Here is a 23,061-nt window from a genome sequence, read left to right as displayed (position 1 = left end):
TTGGGATCATCTAGACAAGCCAGGCAAAATTTCAGCTTGACATTATTAATCTTTGAGAAAGTTTGCTAAGCAAACGGTCGGTATCAACAGGGGAAATGTTGAATATTTGCTTCCCGGGCAGCAAAGACAAATGAACCAACTTTAAAATCCTGTCTAATGGCACTGATGTGGTGAGCCTTTCTCTAATTATCATGTTCCCCGAAGACCGAGTACAATCATTTTTTTCTTTAACCATCTCACTGGAGAAAATTAGACTTTAATATAAAGGCGAACATTTTCATAGGTGGAGGATGCTTGTATGGTCAATTACCTTCATGAGCATAAAAAATAGCAACCGCAATTTTGTGTGTGTGTGTGTGTGTGGGAGGATTTCTCTATGTAGCTTTGGAGCCTGTCCTGGAACTCACTCTGTAAACCAGACTCACCTCGCACTCATAGAGACCCACCTGCCTCTGCCTCCCAAATGCTGGGATTAAAGACCAGCACCACCACCGCACAGCATGCAAAATTCTTCTAAACAAAGAGTACACTTCTCTGTTAGAGACCGCTGGTAGATCAGGGTTCAAGGTTGACCTTGATCTAGTTAACTTAATCTAGTTGCAGGTCAGACTGGGCTACAAGAGACCCAGTCTTGGGGAGAGAAGAAGAAAGGGAAACGGGAATAGAGAATGCCTCTTCTTTTCAGCAGCAGCTTGCAAGAAGTCTGTCCATCTGCTGGCACCAATACCATCAACTATCACTACGAATACTTTCTTCTATTTTCCTTATTGAGACAGGGGTTCTATGGACATAAGCTGCTCCTGAACTCACAATCTTCTTGTCTCAGCCTCCCAAGTGCTGGGATTATAGTATGCACCACCACCACAGCTGGCCTAGACATATTTCATTTCCATCTCATGGACAGGAAGGCAGGCTCAGGGAAGGCACAGCTGAGATGACAATCCAGGGTTACTTAGACCAAATTTGGAGCATCACACAAAATACAACACAGAGATGGAATAGCCTCAGTCAAACCAACGGGCCAGAGAAAAGCAGGCACAGCAAACTGCAGAACAAAGCACAGCCCAGCTTGAGGAGACTTGCTAGACATTTAAACTATGAGTTTAGGAAGCAAATGTTTTTCTAAGGTCACTGGTTACTTAGTTGACTAAAATCACAATTCACTTACAGTGTGCTGTTCATGTTCAACCACAGATCAGACACGTGTCTGTAACGATTGGGTGCAAAAGTGCCAGGCACAGTAGCACACACCTTTAATCCCAGCACCCAGGGGGGAGAGAAAGGCATGATCTCTTTCTCTGTTTGTTTTTGAATTTTTTTTTTTTTTCCGAGATAACGTTTCTCTGTGTAACAGCTCTAGCAGTCCTGGAACTAGCTCAGTAGACCCAAGTGCAGGGATTAAAGTTGTCCGCTACCACCACTGCCTAGCTAAGGCAAGATCTCTTGTAGGCCAGGCTGTCCTCAAACTCACAGAGATTCGCCTGCCTCTGCCTTCCAAGTGCTGGGATTAAAGGTGTGCGCCCCTGCCGTCTGGCTGATCTCTCTATGTTTGAAAGCAATCTCGTCTACATTGTGAGTGTCTCAAAAATCAAAAGAAAAGTAGTGCATAAATCAAAGTTTAAAAAAATTAGGATGGAGGGACCAGTGAGATGGCTCAGCTGGTTAAGGCACCTGCCACCAAGTCTACTGGCTTGAGTTAGATCCTGATCCACATGGTGGCCTCCACAAGCATGCTAGGGCACAGGCCCTCACACATTTAAACTAATTAAAATTTAGAATGTAAAATAGGATTTTCTGAAGGTTAAAACTAAATCTTATGGTAAATACCTTCCTAGAGTATATAGCCTAGCTCAAAAAACGTAGATTCCTCTGCGGCTATAATCATGTTCTAGGAGTGCAGAGGTGCTGACAGAGCAGAAGTGACCAAGTCACTTCTCAGAATGCCTTGCAACAATGTGTCTCCAAGTGTATCCACAGATCCTGGGCAACAGAGGGGCCTGCTAAGGCAAAGCGATTTCCACTGTAATCCTACAACTTCCCCTGGGTTGCGTTCTGAATGAGGCAAAACACAAATGGGCAAAAATGCTTCTAGCCTTAGAATAGACAGCTGTTGTATTCTTTACCAGCTGGGTAAAACAGTAATTCTAAGCCTCGGTCCATATGTATCATTTTAATATTCCAGGTGAGGAAATGGGAAGTATGCATGCAATAATTCTGCTACAAGTTAAGAACAGTAGTTCTTCCCAGAAACACTGGAGATGATGGGGGCTGCCAGATGAGCTAACAGTGTCTTGTATAGAATATCACTTTTATAATATGAACTTGTACAAACAAGACACTAATTATGGCTCTTCATATTTGGGGACCTGACAGATATTTTCTCAGACACAAATGAAGCGAGCCTGTCACCAGGGAAACAACTGACAATATTTGTTGTCAGAGATAAAATCAGGTTTTCAAGGGAAAGCAAGTGGCAAGGAGCTTCCGCCACTTCTGCAGTTTCCAGGACTTAATCCCTTTCTTACAAAACAGAGATGATGACAAGGGTAATAATCTGAGTTGTTTTCCTTGCCTTTCTGAGACAGTTTTCTCTGTAAACCAGGATGGCCTCAGACCTGGGCTTTTCCTGTCTCAGGCTCACAAGCGGTAGGATTACAGGTGTGAAACACCACTTTCCTTTTTTAAATAATTTAGTCAATTTTTACCTTGTGAGCAGTGATTGGTATTTTGCTTACATGTATATCTGTGGGAGGGTCAAATCTCCTGGAACTGGAGTTACAGTTATAAGCTGCCTTGTATGTGCTGGGAATTGAACCTGAGTCTTCTGGAAGAGCAGCCAATGTTCTTAACCGCTGAGCCATCTCTCCAGCCTGAAACACCATGTTCAGCTTTTAATATGATTTTTTTTGATACTGGGTAATTTCTAATGTCACCATTTTGGAGGATTTGCATGTTACTTAGTCAGCTATTTCCAAATGACCAATAGCTGAAGCTATAAAATTGGATATGGAGAAAATAGCCCACAGATCAAAGGGCAAGACAGACCAATGGAATTTTACTATATGAATCCCAGGTTCACAAACCACATTGTAATTGACCTTTTAGAAACTGTCACTTGCTAAGTTTTGATGTAGTGCCAAAGTGTCCACAGTTATCTGAAAAGGTAAAGATATTCATTTCCTCATCCACTTACGGGCATGTGTGGTGATCTGTTCATATTCATTAGCAATTCAACAGCATAAATATTGGTAGAAGTTAGGATTCTAAAGCAGAAGTAAGAGTTTAGTTGCCTCCTTTTGGCTCTCTGAGACAGTCTCACTATATAGGTCAAATTAGCAAGTCATGACCTTGACTCAGCCTCCCAAGTCTCAAAACCAAGCAAAACAAGAGAGACAAAGAGAGGGGCAGAGGAAATGTAAAGCAATACAATTCTTTTACTGTTTGGGGAAAAAAAAATCAAAGCTGAGGAGTAAAAGTCTACTGTTTTTTGTTTTGAGACAGCATCTCACTATGTAGCTTTGGCTGACCTGGAGCTCACCTTGTGGACTAGGCCACCCTGGAACTCAGTGATCTCCTGAGTACTGGGAGAAAGGTACATACCACCACTTAGGGTTTGATGTAAATTCTAAGTGAACTGATGTTTTGAAATTTTGTATTTATATGGCAACATCACAGATGTAATACATGCAAGCAAGGTCTTTTTGTTTTGCTGGAACTTTTTTCTCTTTCTTTCTTTTTTTATTTTGCTTTTCGAGACAGGGTTTCTCTGTGAAATACTTCCAGCTGTCCTGAAACTCACTTTGTATACCAGGCTGGCCTCGAATTCACAGAGATCTGCCTGCCTCTGCCTCCCAAGTGCTGGAATTAAAGGCCTGCGCCACTACCACCAGGTTGGAACTAGCTTTGTAGATCTGGCTGACCTTATACTAAGAGATGTACCTGTCTGTGTCACCCAAGTGCTGGGATTAAAGGTGTGTAACAACACTGCCCAGCTATACACACATTTTTAAAAAAATATTTATTTTTGTTTCATGTGCACTAGTGTTTTTTTGTTTTTTTGTTTGTTTGTTTGTTTTTGCTTTTTCGAGACAGGGTTTCTCTGTGGTTTTGGAGCCTGTCCTGGAACTAGCTCTTGTAGACCAGGCTGGTCTTGAACTCACAAAGATCCACCTGCCTCTGCCTCACGAGTGCTGGGATTAAAGGCGTGCGCTACCACCTCCTGGCTGTGCACTAGTGTTTTACTTGCGTGCATATCTGTGCAAAGGTGTCAGATCAGCTGAGACTGGAGCAACAGTTATGAGCTGCTATGTTGGTGCTGGGAATTGAACCTGGGTCCTCTGGAAGAATAGCCAGTGCTTTTAAACTCTGAGCTATCTCTCCAGCCCCCTAAAACACATTTTTTATAGTGCCTCACGTACAAAGGGCAAAGTCATCTTTTAGGCACATATAATACATCCAATAGTAGAACGTCTTTCCATGCTGCATCCATTGGCTATCAAAGAAACGCAAATTCCCCAGAAGAGGCAGTAATGCACTGTGAAACAGCATGTTAGTATAGACCATTCCAGTCTCCCCAGATATCAGTGTTCCCATCTGGAAAGCTGAATATCACAATAGCTATTCCCAGGTGGCTTGTGAGCACCCATACTGATTCTAACCAGTCTGTCTCTGGCCTTAAAGCTGACTGGCCGGCATAGTTTGAGACTTGCTCCTGAAGACATCTGACTAGATCTGAGCAGCCGCTTCTGTACAGATCGGAAACAGGTTTTCTGTCACAGTCCACCAAAGTGGCCCCTGTAGCCGTGTACACTGGCAAGCCCCGGAACAAAAGGCTTCTAAAAACCTCTTCCAGTTTCAAACTCCAACAAGTCTACTTCAGACACAGTCCTCATGTTGCTTATTAGCCGCTTGACTTGGAGCAGGCACGTTGCTTGTCCTCCTGGCCTCAGTTCCCTTGTCTGCAAAACGAATAACTACCCCCAAAAGAACGCTGTGAAACGTGCGTCCGTGTCGGTAATTACAAAGGCCCTAGCTCCGAATATTAAGTACTCAGTTAACATGAGCTGCCAACAACACCAAAGCACATAAAGTATTCCCAACCGTTTCTCTCCACTCCTGATGCCAGTAGCTGACAAACTTACTCCCAGGAGGCACGCTTACCTCCAAACAATTACCACTTGTCCATTGCCCATCCCGGGACCCCCGCTATCCACCTCAAACCTCCCCAGCACCAATCTCTTCCCAGTCTCCACTCCCTTGGTCTGAGCGGGCTGCCTACAGGATCACTCCCCAGTCATGGTCCCCATCCCGCACCACCAAACACCATCTTGGGCCGGGGGCCCTGCGGCCTGGCATTTCGCCCCGAGACGCCTCCGAGGGATGAGGGGATAGCCGCCCGACCTCCCGGCGGGGCCCACGGACACTAACCGTCCATCCCTAGAGGCGGCGGTTCCGGGAGCCCAAACCGGAAGCAGCCCTGACAGTGTTTGCAGTTCCCCTGGTTACTACGAGGTTCCGGACCAATGGAGAAATAGCTCCGTCATTGAGCCCGCCCCCCCCCTCGTATCGTGACATCATTACGGAGCGCTGGGACTTCCCCTCTGCTCTGAGCGTCTGGTCCTCCTTCCCCAGCCCGCCGGTCGCTGTGCGCAGGCGCTCTGGGCCCGGACCTCGGCGGCGAGGTGCGCAGGCGCCCAGGGTACTGCTAACTGAAGCGGCCATGGACGCACTCGAGTCGTTGTTGGACGAGGTGGCCCTGGAGGGGCTCGACGGCCTATGTCTGCCCGCGCTGTGGAGTCGCCTGGAGTCCCGCTCGCCTCCCTTCCCGCTGCCGCTGGAACCGTACACGCAAGAGTTTCTGTGGCGGGCCCTAGCCACGCACCCGGGCATCAGTTTTTACGAGGAGCCGCGAGAGCGACCCGATCTGCAGCTCCAAGACCGGTCAGCCACCATGGTGGGGTGGGGGCTGAGAGCCCTGAGGGGATTGGGTGCAGCGGTGCGGTGCAGAGCGCCTGCCCGGGACCGTGGGGCATGGGGGAGGAGCGAGGGGGCGGGCTAACCTGGGCTCCCTGCGCCCTGGCAAGCACAAGAGTGAGGAGCTGGGGGAGGGGGCATCCACTGAGACAAACCGTTTCCCAGTGTGTTGCGGGAGTCAGAGAGTTCCTCCTTTAAGTTGGACGGTAGAACGGGAACAAGAAAGTGGCTAAAGAGTGCACCCAGGTGAGATCCTTCAGGGACCTTTAGGGAGCGTTTGTTCTGAAAGCTAAGGCCTCTGGAAGTCCGCACAGCACCATACATAGCAGTGAACGAATAGCTGAGGTGTGTAGGGCTCGCCACATAAGTGGGTTCTGGGCCCAGACCCATCTCTAGAAGCGACAGAGCTCAGATCAGTACAGTGACCTGTGAGCAAGACACTTGTTTTTTCATTTTACAGAGGAGAAAACTGACCCCAGAGATGTTAAAGGCTGTGCACAGAATTCAGGGATTGCTAAGTGCACTTTTACCTTCTGTTTATGCGTCCTTCTCCAGGAATAGAATCCCACCCCCTTGCATGTTCGAAGAGTTCTACCACTGAGAACACCTTTAGCCTCAGCCCACCCCTCTTCAATCTTACGCCAAGAAGTGGCTGACTATATAGCCCCGTCTGGCATCATACCCTCTTGCCTGTGCACCCTAGTACTTGGAGTGTAGGCCTGCGCCACTGTGCCTGACAAGTCGGCACTCTTAAGCTATATTATGCAGGTCAGAGGAGGTTCCCAGAGGTAATAAGGAGCCAGCAAGACTTAAAATTTAGATTTAGGTGGCCACTTGGCAAAGAGTGCTCTGAGCAGACAGCACCAAGTAGGATAGTCTAACAGAAGGCCGCATGTACCTGGAAGCGGAGAATAGTTGCAGCTTGCATATGCTTATTGTGAGGGTTGACTGAAGATATCCTAAAGAGAAAATGAGGCTCCAAGGGGTTAAGTGGTGAGGGTTATCAACTAGTAAAAAGGTTTACAAAGCTTGAATCCAGGAAATCTGGGTCCAGGATCCACTCTGCCCTTAACCGAATTTGACAGAGAGCCCCTATAATTACCTAACCCACTTGAAGAAGCTGTCCTTTCACCATAGAGACCACGAGAAGTCACTGAGAGGCAGGGTGAAACCGAGAGACCCAGTCATAAGCTCTCAGGGACCGGTTTGTCATGGTGGGGATGGGAATAAAGAGAACATGGGATCAGTACATACCAGGTAGCCGGGTATAGTGGCATACGCCTGTAATCCCAGCAGACTCAGGCAGGGAGATCTGAATTCAAGACCAACGCTAGCTGCATGGTGAGAACCCACGTAAAATATAAATAAACAGACATGTTAGAAAGACAGTCCAGGTATTTGGTGACTGGTGACGTGGGGTGTGGAAAGACAAAAGTGTCTGCTCCTGACACTTGAATGGACACTAACCCCTTCACTGAGCGGAGGACACAGAACAGTGAGAGTCTGAGCTAGGCGCTAACTGTACTGTCTCCTTTGAGTCTAAGAGGAGGTCCTGTTTAGTAAACAGAATCGGCCGAGTAAAGCAGCCAGAGGGAGGGACTAGGCTAGACCTTTGTGAGTCATTCCGCGCACTTGGTAATTAAGAGATCATCCTTAGGAGTCTGCTATGATTGGACACCTCCCTAAGCTACACCTACTTTTCGAGGCTGGATGAGGACGCAGTGCCTTCAACTAGGATTAAAGTGTGGGTGGGGGAGAATACAGGGCACAGTATTCCCTGGAAGACTTGAAAATCGAGAGTTAAATAGGACAGAGTTCACAGAAAGGACAAGGTGTTGTTTTGTTTTGCTTTTTAAGTTTAAAAGTGCATATGTGGCACCTCCGCTGTGCTGGAGAAGGATCCTAGCCAGGCTTCAAAGGCAAATAATACCTTACCTTAGTTCACCAGCTTCAGAAGTGCAACTGAAAGATGCCTGCTGATAAGAGGCAGATGAGAGGGTGTGCTGGGCTCCCGGGACTGATGGGAGGCAGGGGAGCAGGCTTGTGTGGAATTGGAGCAACTGTCAAGACCGTGCAAATGGATAAGGGAACCGGAGAGATGGCTAAAGAGAAAGCTGTCAGAGGACAAACCTTGGTGGCAGTCTAAACACCGGGAACCAGATCTGGAGGGAAGGCAAAGGCTTTGGCCAAGAAGGTGGATCAGGTCTCCTATTCTGGGTGGGTTGGGATCCTAGAAAGATCTTGTTCTCTGTGGTAGAGAGATAAGAACCCAGACTAGAGGTGTAGCTCAGCTAGGTTGAGCTTTAGAACTGTATAAAGCAGGTAGGTTGGGATGGAAGGAGCAGGAGGACCAGGACTTCAAGGTCATTCTTGCCTGTCTTTCCTTGCTTAGGATACGTGAGACCCTGTCTCAAAATGAAGGAAAGAAAAGGCCTGCTTGTCAAGATTAACGGCAGGCCAAGCATGGTGGTGCCTGCTTGTAATCCTAGCCCTCAGGAAGCTGAGGCAGAAGGATCAAAAATTGAAGGCCACTCCAGGCTGCACAGTAGTATTGTCTTAAAGACTGAGAGATGATGCTACTATGTGTCTCCTCTCTTCCCACTGGTCTCTGCAGGGAGTTGGCAGAAGATGCCAGGTGCACATTATCTCTGAAACTGAGTTGGAGTATGTGTTTTCCTCCCTAGATATGAAGAAATTGACTTGGAAACTGGAATTCTGGAGTCCAGGAGGGACCCAGTCACTTTGGAGGATGTCTACCCCATTCACATGATCTTAGAGAATAAGGATGGCATCCAGGGCTCCTGCCGATACTTTAAAGAGAGGAAAGACATTACCAGTAACATCAGGACCAAGTGTCTGCAGCCTCGTTGTACAATGGTGGAAGCCTTCAGCAGGTAATTGGCTTACATTCCTCAGCAGTCTCTGAAATCAGATGTAGCATCTGGTGTCTCTCCTTAGTGTTTGCCAGAATTCCCTAGCCTCGACCTTCATCCACCCCTGAGACCTGCCTTCTGAGTTCAGTGGTCCTGACTTCTATCCTTTGTGTCCAGAGACCTAGAACAGTTGGAGCTGGTGGTAGCCAGTGCGCCTAGCACTTTTTGCTCTTGTCCTAACGCTGCACTGCACACCCCACCTTCCCTTTGTGAGTTCCCAGTCCCTATCCTGTTCTTCCACAGCTGGCCAGTCCAGACCACGGGCCACCTCCTTCCTATCTTCCAGGTCAAGGAGAAACTGCCCTTATGAGCTCTGGGATCTTGCACACCACCCTCCCCTTGTTATATGAGGCCATAAGGTTACAGTGTCCAAAGCTGTGATCTGGACACATCTTTCTCCTTCCCCTCCCATAAGCCCAGCCCTCCCACTTTGCTCACATTGTGGAGCTTTTTCCTGAGCACACTGACAGGCTCGCCCACCTGATAACTACCTCTTTTCCTGACCCCATGGTGTTTGTCTTAGAACAAGCTTCTTGGAAGAGACCCAGGGTTCTCTGGGTCTTCCCCTCCCTCTCACTCTCTGCTCCCTACAGATCTGACACTATCACTCCTTAGGTCCTAACCAGCAAGTCCTTATCCCCTGAGGCGGACCACTGACGGTTCTAGAAGCTTTGGCCACTGGACTCCCTGCATTCTGTTGTTTCCCCACTGAATCTTCACCAGCTTTTGGTGGATCCCCTGCTCCTCCTACCCTGTCAGGTATTGGCTGCTCCACGTCTCACGTGTGATAGTGTTTCAGTAAGGAGCCCCTCGTGCTCTGTGGTTGTTTCCTTCACAGTTGTGTGTCCCTTGCTTGTCTCTGTCCTGGTCAGAGGCGTGCTCTCGAGCCTAGGCTCCTTCTCACTGTGACGTCTACACTCAGTTGTCGGTCCTGTCCTACTGCCCTACCTTTCTAAATTTGTCTCCAGTAATCAGGAAGTCTCACCACATTGGTTCAGTCTCTCCTCCACCTTCTATACCTATGGGAAGTTTTTCCTAGAATGAAAATGTGGTAGATGGTCTTCCCCTTGATCGGGGCCAGGGTTTGGAACTGACCACATCATCCACAGATTTGTTTGCCCAGATTGAGGTTGTATTTATTTTAGAGATTACTTATCTCTAATGTCTAGAAACATGGATTTCCGGGAGCCCACAAGGTTTAGCCATATGAAAGTCTGATTTTTATAAGGTAGCATAGGCCACAGTCCCCTTCAGATAAGCTGGGTACCAGCCACTCACTTGCCACACCAGTAGTCACGTTCTTACTTGCTACCTGTTTACTGGGGCCCAGAGGCCCTTGTGACCTTGTCCCGCTCTCACCTAGCCACCCTCAAGGTGCTGATTTCCCTGTGCTTCACGGGGAACCTGCCCCGCCCTCTTGTTTCTGAAAAGGAAGGGGTGTGCTGCCCTCGGACCAGCACCCCATCCCAGCTTCAGCTGCACCTCTCACCAAGTGTCTTGTTGCCCAGGCACCACCAGATTACTCTGGTCTAGCGAGGAAAGAGTGACACAGTGAACAGTTGAGTGCATTTGGGTCTCCAAAATGTGACCATGTGTGGGAAGGTCACATTTAGAGCTAGCAAAACCATTGAATTGGGCCAAAGTCACTTTAGGTTTTGATTGGCAGCATTCTTCCCTACCAGGAGACTGTTAGCTTGACAATGGCAGAGCCTTTTCACTGTGCCCAACACTGACCCTCTCAAGTCTTACGTGTGCTTGGCACATTTGTACTTGTCAATGCAGTGCGGGCTGTTGGGTTTGAAGTTGTGCCATCCTGTTGGAGTTTTCAGCCATGCTGACCTTGTGAACTTTCCTTAGCTGTCTAGTTGCTGGCACGTACCACACTCCATCCATGCCACCCCTGGCCTTCCATAGCAAGCCTGCCCTGTCACTGGGCAGGGTCTTCTGCCCTTCTCTCTCCCCCCTCCCTGCTGGCTCCAGAGGGTTCTGAGACTTGATGTGCACTCGCTGCTGACCGCACAGAAGCCTTTCAGAAGCTCTAGAGTGAGCCTCTGGTGTGGCCATTCAGTTTCTGGCTTTTCCCTATGAGCTCTTTGAAGGTAGGTTTTGTTTTGTTTTGTTTAATCTTGGTATCAGATACCAAAGTGGTGTCACAATCCACAGATGTGTAGTAGCAAGAATACAGTGACCATCAGCTGGGCAGTTCTTTTTCGAGACAGGATTTCTTTTGTAGTTTTGGAGCCTGTCCTGGAACTAGCTCTTGTAGACCAGGCTGGCCTTGAACTTACAGAGACCTGCCTGCCTCTGGGATTAAAGGTGTGTGCCACCACCGCCCGCTGGGCAGTTCTTAATGCAGATGAGATCTGACACGTCCAGGTGGTATGACAGTCCGTCCTTAACACAGCTTTTGGCCTGATGATAATGTGGGTGGAAATTGAACAAGATTGAATAAGCAGCAAGTCTGTTTTTCAGTTTCCAGTCTTTTACCTAGCTGGCCTCTTGTAGTTTGTCTTAATGAGCCTGTTTTGAGGGAAAAAATGGCTTGCATCTTAGTCTTTAAGCATGGACTGTATAGACAACCTCTTTTTTTGTTATTGACGTGGAGAAGTGAAATCATCTGGCAGCTGCAGGAGCACGGAAAACTGTGTGGCTGAGCAGAGTACTTGGGCTGCTGAGACCTCAAGGACCAGCTGTTAGTAAACAGCAGAACAGAAAAGAGCCAAAGTGGCTCTTGAGGAAAGGCATGATGGGTAGCTGTGCTTTCTGTAAAACTGGGAGAGGGCAGTCCTCCAGCTCAGCCACTTGGAGCCAAACTGTGAGTGAGGCTGGGTCTCCCTGGAGCTGGGCCAGAGGGCAAGTGGAGCAGCTCAGTCTGCAGTGTTATCAAGGCCGCAGTGATGTCTAGACTTAGTGTGGTGATACAGGGTGTGTCAGGTGCTTTTCACTGCTGTGACAGGACCTGGTGGAAAACAACTTAGGAAGGATTTATTTTGTCATGGTTGAGGAGGGTGCCGTTAGTTCCTCATGTTCAGGGAGGCATGGCAGGATCATGAAGCTGTCTGTGCACATCTTGACAGATCATGAAACAGATGGATGCCGGTGCTCAGCTGGCTTTCTTCTTGTTTCCCTTTTGTTCAGGACACTAACCTGGGGATGGCGCAGCCCACATTGTTCATGGAAGTCTCCCCCTTCGGCTAATCCCCTAGAAAAATACTCGCGGGTATACTCAGGTGCTTCAGAAGTGTACTGGGGACTAATTAACCCTGTCAAATTGATACTTGAAACTGAAAGCTAAACATCACACACTATGGATCCAGAGACCCCAGCAAGAAACATGGAGGAGGACAGAAGGGGGCATCAGACTCTCTGGAGTTACAGGTTGGGTCTGGGAACTCAAAACATAGGTCTTCTGTGAGAGCAGAAAGAGCTTTTAACCATTGAGCTGTTTTCTCCAGCCCCCACAGTACTCTACCTGGGACGTCTTAAAGAGCCTTGCTCTTAGAAAGCCTTCGGATCTCCTTGGGACATTATTGTTTATAACACATTCAGTAGTGGGAAGTTCTAATGGTTTTCAGTAGCAGAGTCAAAACTCAGATCCCTGCTTCATTGACCACATGGTGATCTCAACCCTGAGGCTTTATTAGTATTGCTTACAAGGTAGTTCATTTACAGCCTTACTCCGCACACATTGTTTTAAGAGTTGAGTGTTGGGGACTGAAGAGATGGCTCAGCAGTCCTCAGGCCCTTCCAGAGGTCCTGAGTCAAATTCAAAGCACTTATATGGTGGCTCACAACCAGCTAAAACTGTAGTCCTGGGGCTGGAGAGATGGCTCAGTGGTTAAGAGCATTGCCTGCTCTTTCAAAGGTCCAGAGTTCAATTCCCAGCAATCACATGGTGGCTCACAACCATGTGTAATGATGTATGGTGCCCTCTTCTGGTCAGCAGACATACACACAGACAGAATATTATATACATAATAAATAAATATTTAAAAAACAAAACTATAGTCCTATGGGATTGATGCCCTCTTTTGGTGTGCAAATGTACATGCAGACAAAATATCATATACATAAATTAAGTAAATCTTTTTTTAAAAAAAATTAAGAGTCCCAGGTATTCTACTTAATTTCTCTGTTGTTGGGAGAAATACCATATGTAGCATGAATAATAAAAACCCAGAGACAGATATTGGGGTTCAACCTGAAGATCAGAAAAGCAGAAGCAGCCAGGCATTGGTTGGGCACGCCTTTAATCCCAGCACTTGGGAGGCAGAGGTAGGCTGATCTCTGTGAGTTCAAGGCAAGCCTCGAAGAGCTAGTTCCAGGACAGGCTCCAAAAAAAGCTTTAGAGAAATGCTATCTCAAAAACCAAAAAAGGAAAAAAAAAAAAAAAAAAAAAAAAAAAAAGGAAAGCAAAAGCAGCCAAGCCACTAGAGAGCTCTTACCTCTTTGAAATCTTAAGGCTGAAAGAGAGCGAGTTCCTGTGCCCTCCCCACTTGTATTCCTCTCTAGTACTGGGATTAGAGGTGTACCACGGTTGCCTGGCCTCTATGACTGACTAGTGTGGCTGCTTTGCACTAACCTTCAGGCAAGCTTTATTTATTAAAACACAAATAAAATACCACTGTAACCATGGTCTTTGGGAAGAAATTTATGGAGAAAGGATTTATTTGGCTTGCATGTCCAATCACAGTCTATCATTCATGGAAACCAAGATAAGAACCTGGAGGCAGGAACTCAGGCAGAAACCATGGAAGAATACTGCAAGGCTTGCTCTCAGTGGTTTGCTCAGTTTGCTTTCTTTTGATTATTTTGCCTGTATGTGTGTACACTGCATATGTGGTTGGTGCTTACAGAGGTCAGAAGAAGGCAGATCAGATCCCCTGGAACTTGAGTTTCAGATGGTTGTGAGCCCCTGCATGGTTGTTGAGAACCAATCCTAGGTCTTTTGCAAATCAATTTGCTTTCTTATATAACCAGAACCGCCTGGCCAGGGCTGCTCAGAGTAGTCTGGGCCCCATGGTATCTTCATTAATCAAGAAGATGTCCCATAGACATACCCACAGGCTAGTCTAATGATAAGAACAAGGCAATTCCTCGGTTGAGGTCTCTCTTTCCAGATGACCCCCTTTCGACTTAATGTGTAACTATATCACTATAGCCATGATCATTCCTTTCAAAAGCCCTAACATCCTGTAAAAACTCCAGTGATTCAATACCTGAGGCAGGTGGAAGAGCTGTCCCTGAGTTTATAAGAGCGGGAGACCTGGTCCTGCTCCTCGTCACCTGCCACACTCAGCAGAGTGGCCCCTGCACCTCAGTAGAGCTGGTCCTGAAGGTGAATATGGGAGAACCAACCAGAGGATGTGGAAGCAGCCAGCTGGCCCTGCCCCTTGCTCATGCTGCAAAGGGTGAACTAGACAGGGCGTGCTGGAGAGCTCACCCTGGTGATGAAGATGGGAGAAAGCTGATGGACTGACCAACCCTGCAAACTACCCAGGCCCAGAACCACGGTTATGTGTTGGCCCACCCTGTCTGTGATCCACTGGAACACGGACAGGGCTTCAGAATCTCTACAGCACAGGATGTGCCGGAAGAGTCCCAGTGAGGGCCCAGTGTTGATGGTGTAGCAGAGACTAGGAACCTTGAACCAGACCAGTGATCCTTTGCGATGAATGCCTGCATGTAAAAATGTATGGATTAAGGTTTTCTGTGTGGCTCACTATCACACTGCAGCTTCCATGATAAGATTTCCCTTTCTCCCTTTTTATTTCCTCTTTTCGTTTAAATTTTAATTTGTTCTGGGATGGGGAAGAGAGAGATGGGTGTGTTCAGGAGACGTGATGTGAATGATACAAAGAATAAATAAAAAGGAAGTTAAAAATTTTAGTAATTAGCAATCTAAGCTCTCTTTTAAAAATTCAAAGTCTTGCCGGGCAGTGGTGGGGCACGCCTTTAATCCCAGCACTCTGGAGGCAGAGGCAGGCAGATCTCTGAGTTCGAGGCCAGCCTGGTCTACAAGAGCTAGTTCCAGGACAGGAACCAAAAGCTACAGAGAAACCCTGTCTCGAAAATCAAAAAAAAAAAAAAAATTCAAAGTCTTTAACTGTGATTCTGTAGCATCCAAAATAGTTACATTCTTTCTTATTTCAAAAGGGAAGAACTAAGGCATAGTTACTAGCGCATCAAAGCAAAATACAAAGCTCTTGGCTGCTGCTCATGACCCAAGGTCTAGGACTATTGTCTGCAGCACATCTAACTTAGAGATCCAGACCAGCCACACTCCACACCTACCTTTGTCCTTGGTGGTTGTCCCACAGTCTCGGTGTCTTCAGTATGGAGGGTTATCCATTGTAGTTAAGACTGTCCCTTCACCAGTGGTCTCCTTCCTTTCAGAGATTCCCACCATGTCATGTAGTGACAACTTATGACTGTGACCTCTGAGTCCTGGGCTCTGCTGTGCAGCTGAGACTACAACTTTAGCAGTGACCTCTGATCTTATCACAGCGCAGAGTCACACTGCTCTCCACCCATCATGCCTTCAAAACCAGTGCAATGTGGGACTTACACGTTGTGGTTCAGCTTCCAGCTTGGGATGCAGCCTTGGTTCCCTCTGAACCACTTCTGTGTATTTGCTCTGAAGAAAACTCCCCTTTGCTTGAGTGATGTTTCGCTTTTACTTATAAAGCACAGCTGATTTCTTAGCCTCAGTTAGCCAGCATCTGTTGTCCCAGTAAATCAAACATTTGACTTCCATGGATTCCTAATCCAGAATATCACAGGAATGGCTCCAGTAGTCTTTGCTTCCCTCTGAATTTCACAGGCCGGGCTTCTGTGTCTGAAGTGCTGTTAGCATTGTCTTCCAGGTTCCACAACAGCCCATTAAACTCAATATTCAGTGGCTTTTCTGCCCAAAGGCCCAAATCCTCCACTTTTCTCCCTCAAAATGGCCTGGGACATAGAAGCCACGTGGTCGGGCCCATCACAGCAGCGCCCTGTTTGGGTACCACTTTGTCCTAGTTTGCTCCTGCTGCTGTGTTCACAGGAGGTGAGCACACTGCCTGCAATGACAGAACTAAATAAAGGAGACAGTGTTACAGAGGCTGCTGCCAAGAGTACTGAGTACCCTGAGGAATCTGGCCATGGTTGGGGTGGGGTTACATTTTCTGGAAGGCCTAAGGAGTTGATAGCTGAACTGTGTTATTAGCAGTGAGATCAGGAATTATCTAAAGGTCCATAAGAACCACAGCTAGGCAGTAACTTTGGGGCTGTGTCAAGAAGGTGGCTTCTGGGGGAAGCAGGCAGACTCTTCAGTCAGGGTGCTGTGATGGTGAGATTGTGAATGTGTCTTGGCAGCCGATCAGTCCAGCCCACAGCAGCTCTGACTCTGAAGGTGTGAGGCAAACCTGGGGTACTGTGAATGTCTCAGAGGAAGCAGAAATGACAGAAGGCCCTGCTTTCTTGTGCTTTGGTTTCCTTACATGTGATTGCAACTTGCAGGTGGGGTAAGAAGCTCATCATTGTGGCTTCCCAGGACATGCGCTACAGGGCCTTGATAGGCCTGGAGGGGGATCCTGACCTGAAGCTTCCTGATTTCTCCTACTGCATTTTGGAGCGGTTAGGCCGGTCCAGGTGGCAAGGGGAGCTTCAGAGAGACCTCCACACCACGGCTTTCAAGTAAGAGCCAAGCTAGTGCCTCTGCTTTAAATTACAAGGCCTGTGTATGTACCCCAAATGCAAGGGCCTGCTGTCATGTCTTCCCCAAGGCATGGGTTCCAGACCATTGCCTCTTCTGACTTTTTTTAGGCTATCAGGCTAGATAGTGGGGGGAGGGTGGGTACTTATGTGCATGTGAGAAACTACATTGTGAGGGTAAAGCTACCATAAAACAAACTGGATGACACACTTCCTTTTGCAGGGTCGACGCTGGGAAGCTTCATTATCACAGGAAAATCCTCAACAAGAATGGGCTGATTACAATGCAGTCACATGTGATCCGATTGCCTACTGGAGCCCAGCAACACTCCATCCTCCTGCTCCTGAACCGCTTTCATGTGGACAGGTGTGGTTTGTAGAAAACAAAATATTTGGTTGTATGTTGTAACTACTTGTGTTGTGTTTTTAAGGTTCTTAAAAATTAAAAAAAAAAAAAAAAAAAAAAAAATCAAAAGCTAAACTTTCCAGAAAGATATTTTATGTTTGTTTCTGGTGAAAGTATGTCTTGCTCATTTAGAAAACCTGACTGAGGGTTTCTGAATACAGAAAGAAAGGGGGAAAATGCAATCCAACAATAGTACTATTAATTAACATTTTGTTGAAGCATGCGGAAGAAAATATTTGAAGTTTGATTGAATGCAGTAGAAAAGTTGTTGAATTATGTTGATCTCAGATTGAATGTGTTTCAGTCATACATCCTAATAATCATTGTGTGATGATACATTGAGGTTCATCCAGATGGTCACAATGTGGGAAGGTGCCATTTTAGCTGCGTAATACAGTCCCGCTGGAAAGCAAGCTGGGAGTGAACAAGTGTTTTCTTTTTGAGTGAGTAATTACCCTGGAAAAGGGCGCAGAAGCAAGAATTGTGCCATTTGCCTAGTCCACCACGACCATCTCTGTAGGAGGAACAGAAGCCAGGGTGGGTAATAGACAAGCAGGTACAGGATCTAGAAAAGCAGCCCTGAATTGTATACACTCCAAAAACTCAGGTTTGGTCACCAAACTCCATGGTGGAGATCGGCAGTACCAAAAGGCCACTAGCCAATTGTCAGAGTCTCCGCCCTTTACTCACTTTAGCCAGGTGCCCCTTCAAACAGGCTGGTGAGTAAGCATTCGGGGTAAGTATGACTTTAATTTTTAATGCCCGTCACAGTGCCTATGACTTGCCTCAGGTGGATACTCAGATGCAGACTGTTGACTAGGTGTCCAGTAAAAGCCGTTGGTACTCTTGTCAGACATTGTGTGATTCTGAGTGCTCTTCACACCTGTACATCAAAATGTCACAAGTCCTAATTCATCTTCCATTACTGCCAACTCTGCCATCTCTCAGCCTGTGTTTTAAAAATACTGTTTTGGAAAAAAAATTTTTTTTTTTTTACATTTTAATGGTTCACACTATCCATTAGTTAAGTAACTATATTGTCAAACTTGTGACTGGCCTCTCATGGAGGCCTACAGCTGTCATCCCAGCACCTGGGAGGCTGAGGCATGGAGATCCTGAATTTGAGGTCAGCTTGGGATACAGAGTGAGACTGTCTCAAAAAACAAAATAGCAACAAAGCCCACTCAAGCAAGTGGTTTACCAGCAACCTCTGATGATAGCAGAAGGGTTGCACAGGGTAACAGCTGGGGGCTAGGGAAAGCGCTCAGGGTAAGTCAGTGTCTTCGTTTTAGTTGGGACAGAGTCCCTGTGCCTCTGACCTGTTATTTCCCCTTGTGTAAAGTGGTCATGACATTGCTTCCCTTGTGCCAGAGCCAAGTGCAGTGCCCATGTCCTGTTCTTTCCCTCACCGAGGATGCGTGCATGTGCTTTCTCTTCCCCTCAAACAAGGAGTCAAGCCAAGCTGCCCATGGCTAGCTGAACTGGCAGAACGATTCTGCTTTATTCTCCTCCCTCCCTTCCCCAGACATAGGCTCCATGAGCATCAGCTTCCTTGGATGCTGTTACCTTGGAAACATTTATCATGACACATCAACTTCATATTACAGGGAGGTGGGCAGTGGGTCAGTCACACCAGGGGAGCCAGAAGTAGAGACAGGAGAGGGCTTGATGGAGTGAAGGGGGTGCAACATAAATGCAAAGATGCTTCTAGCCTTGGGCCTGGGTTTTGGAGAAACCTTCATCATGAAATAACCCCCACTCCTCTTCAAGTGGCACATGAGGCAGAACTTGAGAGGCCCCCATAACCTTTAAAGTGCTATTCAAAGGTAAGGAGGTTTAGAGAATCATTGGACTGATGTTTCTGCCCTGGGATCTAGTCTGTACACTGTCACTATAGCTTTGGACATGAGCTGTCGTCTCTAAAGGTCAGCTGGTCTTGAGTGACCAGCAGGTGACTGGCTGGTATCTCTTTCAGGAGGAGCAAGTATGACATCCTCATGGAGAAGCTGTCCATGATGCTGAGCACACGAAGCAACCAGATTGAAACTCTGGGCAAGCTGAGGGAGGAACTGGTAAGCCCTTGAGGTGGGCCTGCAAGCTGCATACCACCTGGGGAGCTTTGAAAGGGGGTGCGCTGAAGACTTGCTGCCCCTCCCAGAGCCCTTCAAATGGCCTTTTCCTTTCTTTTTTATTTTTTGCAGTGCTGGGACTCGAACATTAAAACTTGCTAAGCGTTTTACCAGGGCTATATCCCCAACCCTGGCCTTTTCCTTTCTTTTGCACAGTGAGAAAATGTTGCTTTTCTTTGAAATTCTTACCCTTGACTGACTTCATTTCCTCTGGGGTTTGCTCTCAGACCCACCATCAGAGTTCATGTGGGATGGTAAATTTTGACATTTAGATTTTCTTTCATCGTGAAACTTGTAATTTTACTCCCAGTGGTTTTATGCTGAAGTAACAGGAAGAAAAAAGCAATTACTGACCTTCTGTGTCTTAGGCTCAGGAGTAGCAGCTGTGAAGGGGTAAGCGTGAGAGGAGACTCAGTGGCATTGCTGCCTGACGGCCAAGGGATGGTTCTGAGTGGAACTTAGTCAAGAGCCAGTATTAGGCATTAGAAGAGACTGCCTGGAGGCTAAACCACAGGGCTGGAAGCTGCACATCAGAATGTGCAGTAATTAGTCCCCAAAGGGGGACTCAGTGGGCTCTCTGATCACATACATGAGGACAGTAGACAGGCGTCTCCCTGTGCTCTGCTAGACTTGGATTTCATGGTTTCCGGGAGAAGGCCTCTTCCCATCATGGATCCAGTGCATTCCCGTCTCCTCAGAGGGGCCTCAAAGTGGCCTGGCTTCCTTGTTTGTTCACCTTGAGATTTCAGATAGAAATTTAAGTTTGAAAGCTCAGGCAAGCCTTGCCCCGTAGGTTCTCACGATGGCAACCATCTGCAACTACCAGCTCCGCCAAGTTCCTCTACTCCCTGTTACCTCCCGTATATTGAGAACCAATGCCTTTGCCATCCCAGATGCCCTGTAGTTTGGGATCAGAGTGTAATTTCTCTGTCTCAGTTGATCAAAAAATGGGAAATCAAGGGAAGGTTGAACAAAAAAACCTTTCAGGAGACTTAAATAGAAGTGAGGAAAATTGCTACAGGCTGAAGAAAGCCAGTGTTTGCTCTGATGTTCCCTGATCCTGTGTATTCACTAGGGACTGGGATACTGCTGTACGCCTCCCTCAGGACAGGAAGTGGGCTAATCTTGCTCCAGTCAGCACTGTGGCCTCACTGCTCCGGAACATGGTTATCTCTGAGCACGTGGTTCAGCGAGTGTTTTTAGGCAGAGCTGGGTCAAACTCCACAGTTGCAGAAGTAGGTGATGATGGCAGGTGGTACTGTCATAAGACCGTGTAATTGGGGGGGAGGGGGGACTAGTAGGTGAAAGCAAAGTGGGAGGTGTGGTCCTAGACAGCTGGGGCTGCTTCACAGAGCAGTTCACAGTGGGGCAAGACTTTCCCCAGCAGAGATTGCATAGTGATGGCTGGAGGTGAGGGAAGATGGCGGAGTTCTTGAGAGCCTGGCTTAGACTGGAGTCTGGAAGCTCCAACCTCAGGAAATTTCTGTGTCAGTGGCTGCATGGAGAAGCCCAGGAAGAAGGAAACGGGGAGCATGAGGCTCTGAGAGAAGGAGGCCTGGATCCTGGCCATCAGGCTAGGTGACACAGTGGTGAGCGGTAGCCTAGTTAGGATGTAAGAAAACTGATACAAGGTTTGAAGATGCAACTCAGACTTTTGGTTTGAATGGCCAACACTCAGGCAGACTGGGATGTGACAGTCTGGATGTGCTGCTGGTGAGAAGGTGAGGTCGTGGGCTCATGCTGGGCTGCTGTGTGTTCTGTGCTAAGGGCAGTGTCGGAAAAAGGAACAGTAGGGGGAGGGGCGGCATTCTGTGAACCTGAGCCTGAGATTTATTGAACACGAAGGCTTTCTGTGTTCTCTGGAGATGTCCAGTCTGCCCCTGGCAGTAGAGTCCAAGGAGAGCCAACTAAATTGGCCTGTAGCTGAGGTGGGTGCTGCCCTTGGCAGGGCTCCTGCTGATCTTTCTGCTGGGCAGAATGTGCAGGTCCCCTGAAGGAAGGACCACATTATCTTCCCTCATTCTGGATGGTCCAGAGCTCAACACCATGTTCTTGGCTTGCGTTTTGATGGATGAATTTCCAAAGGCTCTTCATCATTGGGAGGCTCAGCTAGATTAATGACAGGCACCATGTACAAGCCAGCGCGTTTGAAGGAGCCAGACAGGATTCATCTGGATATCTTGGGTAACCATATGTTGTATAGCCCAACAGTGAAAGTGCTGGTTCCTTTGAGTGGGCTGCAGATGTGTGCCAGGCCCATAGGCATTTGCTGTCTACTCCAGTGAATGAAGCAGTCCCTAAGACTCAGAGTAGGCCTGAGTCATGAGCACCTTCTCAACCAGTTCATACCTTGCTTGTCCAGGGTTTATACAGCTAGGTGGCAGCAAGGGCCAGGAGTAGATTGGCTGGAGGCAGGACATTTTACCCAGTATGGATTTTTTAAAACTGGTTGTGAGCCATTAGAGAAATGTGGCACATATGTAACAGACAGCAGACAGCAGCTGACTTTCAGCTGTGCTGTGTCAGGTTCTGCCAGGGAGTGTAGGCCTACGGCACCTTGGGGACCGGACCACGTGCTCTGATGACTCCAGCAGTGTTTGGTTACCTCTCCCTGGCTGGTGCCTGAGAGACTGTCAAATGACAACTTGCTGGAGCTGGTTCTCCCAGTTACCATGTGGGTCCTGGGAATGGAACTCAAGTCCTTGGTCTTGCTAGCAAGTACTTCGCCCACTGGACCATCTCTTTGGCTCCTTAGATAACTTTAAAATTTTGTTTTCTTTTTGCTCCACTGCCTTGGAGAAGGCTTTTTATTAATAATTCATGCACATGCCACATGGTGGCGTGCGCTTTTAATCCCAGCACTCGGGAGGCAGAGGCAGGTGGATCTCTGTGAGTTCGAGGCCAGCCTGGTGGTCTACAAGAGCTAGTTCCAGGAAGGTTCTAAAGCTACAATGAAACTCTGTCTCAAAAAAACCAAAAAGAAAAGAAAAAAGAAAGAGAGAGAGAGAAAAGAAAAATTCATATGCACACTTAGATTTAAAAGATACAGTATGGAAAGTGTCTGGTGGGAATCCTTCTCTTAGCGCTGCCCCCACTTGTCTCACCCCCTCCCTGTCTACCTGTCCAGGGTCTCTTATGTACATCTCTTTGCCCTCTTGTATCCACAGCAGGGTGGTTTCTGTGCTGCTCCAGAGTTTGTTCGGTTCCCTGAATGCAGCTTGGCAGTCTCGTTAGTACCTGCAGTTGTTCTTCATTTACTGTCCCTTGGTAACTCCCATCCCGAACACTGGTGTTTCCTCGATGCTGGGATTCTCAAGTGTCTTGCTTAACAGTGCCCATGGGCTTGTGTTTTGCAGGGGCTGTGTGAAAGGACATTCAAGCGTCTGTACCAGTACATGTTAAATGCTGGGCTAGCCAAGGTGGTGTCCCTTCCCTTGCAGGAGATTCACCCTGAGTGTGGTCCCTGTAAGACCAAGAAAGGTAAGAACAGAGCCTGTTTCTACCTGGGTTTCCCTGCTGTTCTCTACTTTGGTGACCTTCTGCCTCGGAGTGTGAAGGTTTCACTCCTTATTCAGTCCTTTAGTGCTCAGTACCTTCGTCTAGGACCTGAGACATGTTCACTGAACCATAGCAGCCCTGCATTCTAGCAGACTCCTCTATAAAGGCATCTTCCTTTAGTCTTTCTCCTACACCAGGCCCTTCCTCGTTCTTTCATTCATTCCTTTTTTGGTACTGGGGGCTAAACCTCTGAACCCAGAGTGTTGTGCGTGCTGGGAGCACCCAGCCCTATTTTGAAGCACAATCATGTCAGATAACATGAGGACGTGTTCAAGGACAACATGTACTCACACATAAATGGCGAGGGTCAGTCACTTGGTGTGGCCTCTTGGTGTAATCAAGAGATAGTCAGCACAAGGTGTTACAA

The 23,061-nt window shown here is 47.5% G+C and overlaps 2 protein-coding genes across 5 annotated transcripts in view; one reads left to right on the top strand and one right to left on the bottom strand.

Moving 5' to 3' along the window:
* Window positions 1-5,522, bottom strand: part of Katnip (katanin interacting protein) — a 168,264-nt gene extending 162,742 nt beyond the window's left edge. For 3 of the 4 annotated variants that reach the window (XM_050121615.1, XM_050121616.1, XM_050121619.1), the window contains exon 1: window positions 5,428-5,497. In XM_050121615.1, the coding sequence (XP_049977572.1) occupies window positions 5,428-5,434 (7 nt within the window). In that variant the 5' untranslated portion in view covers window positions 5,435-5,497. Of the gene's footprint in view, window positions 1-5,427 lie in introns of all 4 variants that reach the window. The other variant, XM_050121617.1, reaches the window with a different exon arrangement.
* An 89-nt stretch (window positions 5,523-5,611) lies between these two features.
* LOC126488264 (general transcription factor 3C polypeptide 1-like) lies at window positions 5,612-22,783 on the top strand. The gene is made up of 6 exons (XM_050121632.1): window positions 5,612-5,940; window positions 8,658-8,867; window positions 16,407-16,583; window positions 16,825-16,968; window positions 18,983-19,079; window positions 22,493-22,783. The coding sequence occupies exons 1-6, from the start codon at window positions 5,720-5,722 to the stop codon at window positions 22,781-22,783; spliced, it is 1,140 nt and encodes a 379-aa protein (XP_049977589.1). The 5' UTR covers window positions 5,612-5,719.
* Window positions 22,784-23,061: the final 278 nt, after the last annotated feature.

This window comes from Alexandromys fortis, unplaced genomic scaffold (assembly GCF_014885135.2).
Source record: "Alexandromys fortis isolate MF-2015 unplaced genomic scaffold, M_Fortis_MF-2015_v1.1 scaffold_199, whole genome shotgun sequence".
Taxonomy (NCBI): domain Eukaryota; kingdom Metazoa; phylum Chordata; class Mammalia; order Rodentia; family Cricetidae; genus Alexandromys; species Alexandromys fortis.
Note: the sequence above shows the minus strand (reverse complement) of the source record. Positions and strands in the feature narration are given on the sequence as shown.

Coding starts and splice junctions, on each gene's coding strand:
- LOC126488264 (XM_050121632.1), top strand. CDS start 5,720: ATGGACGCACTCGAGTCGTTGTTGGACGAGGTGGCCCTGGAGGGGCTC. Junction 5,941..8,657: donor GATCTGCAGCTCCAAGACCG/GTCAGCCACCAT, acceptor TTTCCTCCCTAG/ATATGAAGAAATTGACTTGG. Junction 19,080..22,492: donor GCAAGCTGAGGGAGGAACTG/GTAAGCCCTTGA, acceptor TGTGTTTTGCAG/GGGCTGTGTGAAAGGACATT.